The sequence below is a fragment of the Gordionus sp. m RMFG-2023 genome, chromosome 1, assembly GCF_954871325.1.
Source record: "Gordionus sp. m RMFG-2023 chromosome 1, tfGorSpeb1-WG-v2, whole genome shotgun sequence".
Taxonomy (NCBI): domain Eukaryota; kingdom Metazoa; phylum Nematomorpha; class Gordioida; order Chordodea; family Parachordodidae; genus Gordionus; species Gordionus sp. m RMFG-2023.
The window spans coordinates 496,286-502,199 of record NC_088775.1 but is presented as its reverse complement, the minus strand read 5'-3'; the positions used below and the strand labels follow the sequence as shown (position 1 = coordinate 502,199).

The window sequence follows — 5,914 nt, the reverse complement described above, 5'->3', positions numbered from 1 at the left end:
TATAACTAAATAAGATTTTAAACATGTATTAAATAAAATTTAATTATTTTTATAGGGTTAGATTTTGTGTGTGTTGTTTATCATTTTTAAATATATCCGTTAATTTTTGATTTTTTTTAAACTTTCTAATCTCACTCACGTGAATTCAAATTATCATTTATATCTTTCAATAAACATACACTTTAATTAATACCATATTATTAGAAATAAAAGGTGCATTACTATTTAAAAATTTATAAAAATGTAATCATTTTATAAAATGATATAATTTTTACTAGATTTCAAATATTTATAGAATTCCACTAGAATTTGAATGAATTGTAACGAATAAAAATCCTAAAAATAAATTTAAATTTACAAGGTCACCATTTTATAAAAAAGTGAAAATTAAATGTATAATATTTGATAGAACAAATAATGTTTTGTTAATGATTGACGTATTCATTATAAAATATATATGTTTATTAGAATATACAATGCGCGTTAAATCATAAAATCAATTATAACAATATTTAGAGCAAAATATTTAAGACGTTGCCTCAGGTTTAGTCGGTGCAATAGAGGGTTAAAAAAGGTACATTATAACCATACTATTAATTTGATTTAGAAATTGTAATTAAATTACAATAATATTTCTTAAATTCTTATTTTTAAAATTATCAAAAATTAGAAGAAAAAAAAGTGAGAAAAGGTCAAAAAAAAATTTTTTTCACTCTTTAGCTTTCACCTTTTCTGGTGGTAAGCTCCTTCAATATTTCTCTCCACTTTATGTTATTCATACAATCTCTTTTTTTATCTAATTTACACTTCTTCATATTGGCTCTAACTTTATGACCCCATTGAAGTTTTGGCCTTCCTCTTTTACGTTTGCCCATCACTTCTAAGCTTTCAACCGTATTTCCTATGTAGTTCATAGGCCTTCTCATTGTGTGCCTATACCACCCAAGTCTGTTTACTATTATCTTAGTCTTAATGGGCACTATCTTTAAACTACCTAGTATTCTTGTACTGCGCACTTTATCTTTTTTTTTTACCCCAGCAATCATATTCAGCATTCTCATCTCCATAGTTTGTAGACTTTTCTCTGATTCTTTGGTTGGCCATGTTTTCGAACTATATAGAATAGTTGGTTGTACTATGGAACTGTAAATTTTTCCCTTTAATTTGCGTGAGATTCCTTTGTCAAATAGCACTCCAGATAAAGATCTCCATTTTAACCACCCTTGATTAATTTCACTCTTTATTTCTCTATTGTGCTGTTTGTTTGTATAGTGGAGACCAAATATTTGCAGCTTTCAATTGCCGATATCTGCCATTCATTTGTATCATAGCTCTCTGTTTCATCTCCTCCTATCACCATATACTCCGTCTTTCTCTATTTACTTTTAGTCCGTGCTTTTCTAGGATATTTATCCACCTCACTAACCTTTCTTTCATTTCATCCTTGGATTCGGCCAGTATCACAATATCATTTGCAAATATCATATTCCACCGAACTGTTTGTGGTATAAACTGTGCTAATACATCTATTAATGTTATGAAGAGAAGTGGGCTGAGAGCCGACCCTTGATGAACTCCCTCGGCTATTGTGAAGCCTGTATAAGTACCTGTTGTGCTGCGGACCATTGTTTTATGGCCCATATACATATCCTGTATTATTCTTATATATTTTTCGGGAATCTGGGGGCGTAGCGCCCACCAGATAAGTTTTCTTGGGATTCTATCGAAGGCCTTTTCAAGATCGAAAAAGACCATGTGTAGCTTTTTGTTCTTTTCCCTATATTTTTCACTCATTTGCCTAGTTGCGTGGATAGCATCAGTTGTTGATCTTCCAGGCATAAATCCAAACTGAGTCTTTTTTATTTCGATTATGCCTCTTAACCTTTTTTCTATTATTTTTTCGTAGAGTTAGTTTTATGCCCCTGTAAATTTGACAATTGTGTGGATCTCCTTTATTTTTGAAAATAGGAACTAGATAGCTTTGCCTCCATTTTTGAGTGACCTCTTCATTTCCCAGTATTTTATTGTATAGATTTGTGAGGAGATGTATTCCATCATCTCATACTGCTTTAAGGATTTCTATTAGAATATCATCTGGTCCCCTAGCTTTGTTGTTTTTCACATGCTTGAGACATGTGATTATTTTTTGTTCTGTTATTGGTTGTACAAGGTTTTGACATGGGGAGTGTTCGTCTAGATGTAGTATGTGGGGATTAAAGTAGAGAAGCTCTTGAAAGTATTATTTCCATCTATTCATTATTTATTTTTCCTTTATTATCAATTTCCCATCTTTATTTTTTATTACTTTCGGAGCTCTGTTTATATCCATAGAATTCTTTTCTCGCCGTTTGGCTAATCTGTATATTTTATTTTGCCCTTCTTTGGTATGTAGTTCTTCATACATGTCATCGTATGCCATAGCTTTGGCCCTAGCCACCGCCTTTGTAGCTATTCTCTTGGATTTTTTGTAATTTGTCTTGTCATCTGGGTTTTTGGATTTGTACCATATTTTATATAGGGCTTTTTTCTCCTTTATAGTGGTTTGCACATCTTGATTCCACCACTATAGTTCTTTGTAGGATTTGTTGCCTTCCCTGTCAAGCCCAATGTCGATTTGGCAGTGTCTATTAATCTGGATGAAAGGTCTGTCCACATTTTTTCACTGAATTGTGAGGAATCTATTGTTTTAATGTTTGCATTGATTGCAAAGGCATCTGTCATTGTTTTTAATTTACCCCATTTGATGTATGGTTCCAGTTTTATCTTGTTTTGAGTGGATTTATTTGTGAGGTGTAAATCTATTACTAGTAACTTGTGTTATGCGCCAATATCTTCTCCTGGGATGACTTTGCCGTCTATTACATCTTTTAATTCTCTGCTAGAGATTAGCATGTAATCTCTCTGTGTTTTCCTTGTACCACTTTCATATGTTATTCGATGACTCTCTTTTTTCCTATAGTAGGTGAGGCAAGGTCGAAGGCTTGCGGGAATTTCAATACATGCTCTCCTTCATCATTTCTTTCTTCATATCCAAAACCACCATGATGCCTTTTGTAGCTATCTCTTGCTTTTTCCCACATGCGCATTTAAGTCACCACTATTATGACTAGGTCATCCTTAGCGATTTCTAATGAATAATATAAGAATAGAATAGAATAAAATAAAATGTGTGATTGTATTGAATAAGTTACGGAGGAATTCACAATATGAAATTATAGTCTTGAAGATTAAAATTGGAACGATTATTATTATGGTAATTTACAATGTATTTTTATATTTTAAAAAAAGAAAAACAAGTGGTCTTTTAAAATGAAAATATATATCAATATATATTATATGTATATTTAATTGCCTTGAGATATACAAATAATTAACTTTAAATATACAATTACAGCAAATATACAATGAATTACAACAAATTAAGCGAACATGTAACATGCACCACCTCCAAAAAAAAATATATATATTTAAAGTCTTAAAAACACAACATGGTACAAAAAAATGGGGAAGGAAAGAACTCGTTTGGCATGCGAGAGGTTATTTAGATTTTTTTTTAAGTGAAAATATATGTATAAAGGGGAAATGACACCATAGTTGTACATGATAGTTTTTTATATAATTACCCTTGCAAATGGTATAGATTACACTATCGATAGGTACAATTCACACTATAGGTGGCCAATAAACAAAAAATATATTTGAAATAAAATTAATATAATGAAGAAAATTATTTAATCAAAAAAAAATATCATGAAAGTATATGATAAAATTTGGAGATGGTTATAAAAAAAAATATAAGAAAAGCGTATTATCATAGAAAACAATTATAATTAAAGAAACATATCTAAATGAACAATTTTGACCTTAGAAAATTTGAATTGAAAATGACATTACTGATCCTCTCAGTGACAATACCCCCACGCCATTGATGCTCACTTTAACAATATCGGAGTTGCGTAAAGTTAATTCTCAAAATTTAATTCTTTTAAAATTAAGGTAGTAAATCAAAGTCATTGTCATTTCTTCTTTTAAATTTAAGATTATAATCAAAGTCATTGTCATTGAACAATCAACCGATTCCTATTCGAAGCGATAACAGATTATTAAAAGTTAAAAAATTAACCCTATCTCCTATCTCTTATTAAAATCAAAATTAAATCTTATCAAATCAAATTCGATCCAATCTAGACCACATAAAGTCCAAAACATAAAAATCTAAATATTTAATCGTATTTAGAAATTTGACCTTACAATTAATAACTTTACCAATGACTGTGATAGGCGACCCTTCATAAGAGAATAATTTCTTCGAACAACTCTTCAACTCCACATCTTCATCCTTCGCAAGCTTTTCAAACTCTTTCATGGGCAAGACACCGGAGAACCAGTATCTATCATAAAAGAAAAATCATAATTATTAACTTGAAGATCAATCATAATATCATTAAAATTAATTTTATTTCTTAGCCTTAAATTATAAGGGGTTTGTATCATCTCCGTCTTTTTGAAATTGTTGTAATTGCTGTTGTTGTTGTTGTTGCGGCTGTTGTTGTTGTTGTTGTTGTTGCTGCTGTTGTTGTAGGTCCTACCATTATGCTTGTTTTTATTCCATGTCGTATAGCATTTTGAACCATATTTGTCATCTTTTCTCCATGTATCTTTTTCAATGAAGGACTTTTTATTATTAATCTCCAATGATACATTTGACAACAATCTCCTAAGTCTGTCGTGTTTTCTTCTATCAATCTTGTTTTTAATGACAATTAATAATGAATTGAACCGCTAACAATTCTGAATTAAGGCCAGATCCGCACGCCTTCAGCCTATCCAGATATTCTCTGGATGACTCTAATCTATCTGGTTTAGTACTAAAAACTTCCATTATATGCTTAATTTTATTCTTTTCAACTTTTTTTGTATTAAATTCTTCATCTGCCCATATGATAAATTATCAATCGAATCCATTATACTCGCCGCCAAATCTTTATTTATTGTCTCGAACAGTTTATAAGTGGGTTCATCAGTTATGTTTTCGGCAATAAATTTTAGGTCAAGGGTTTTGAGTTAGACTTTTATGTTATTATTACTATCCTCCACCATAATGAATAATATAAGAATAGAATAGAATAAAATGTGTGATTGTATTGAATAAGTTACGGAGGAATTCACAACATGAAATTATAGTCTTGAAGATTAAAATTGGAACGATTATTATTATGGTAATTTACAATGTATTTTTATATTTTAAAAAAAGAAAAACAAGTGGTCTTTTAAATGAAAATATATATCAATATATATGTATATTTAATTGCCTTGAGATATACAAATAAATTTCACTTAACTCTAAATATACAATTACAGCGAATATACAATGAATTACAACAAATTTAGCGAACATGTAACAATTTCTATTACAGCTTCATCAAGGATAGCTCTAAAGTCATCTCTTCTTCTTTGCACCGTTTGAGGTACATATACTGAAAGAATGTGTAGTATTGATTGACCAATACAGAGTTTTATTTTCTTTAGTCTATAAGAGATCCTGTTAACTTTATCACTGAGAAGGTTAGATCTTGACTGAGAATGATGCCGACACCGTTCCCATTATTAACAATTCCAATATAGAACAATTTATACCCATCTCCAATCATCGGAGTCTTCTTACCGTTTCATTTCGTCTCTTGTATGCACGCTATGTCAACTTTTCTCTTTTTCAATATTGATGACAATTCTCTCGCCTTATCTTTAAGTGTCCCAATATTCAAACTTGCTAACCTTGTCTTCTTTGCTTTGACCTTTTTATTTTTCGCAGAATGGAGGTCCACACCCTGCGCGTCGAAGAGGGAACGCCCTAGCTTTCATATTCGTATTTTCATTTGTGTCTTTTATTTTTGTTTATTGGACAAGTATCCTT

At 30.5% G+C, this 5,914-nt stretch overlaps 1 protein-coding gene across 1 annotated transcript; it reads right to left on the bottom strand.

Moving 5' to 3' along the window:
• Window positions 1–2,532: 2,532 nt before the first annotated feature.
• Window positions 2,533–4,882, bottom strand: LOC135922456 (myb-like protein D). The gene is made up of 3 exons (XM_065456825.1): window positions 4,781–4,882; window positions 4,423–4,746; window positions 2,533–2,763 (listed from the first exon to the last, which is right to left on the bottom strand). Exons 1-3 carry the CDS (start codon window positions 4,880–4,882, stop codon window positions 2,533–2,535), a joined length of 657 nt encoding a protein of 218 aa, XP_065312897.1.
• Window positions 4,883–5,914: the final 1,032 nt, after the last annotated feature.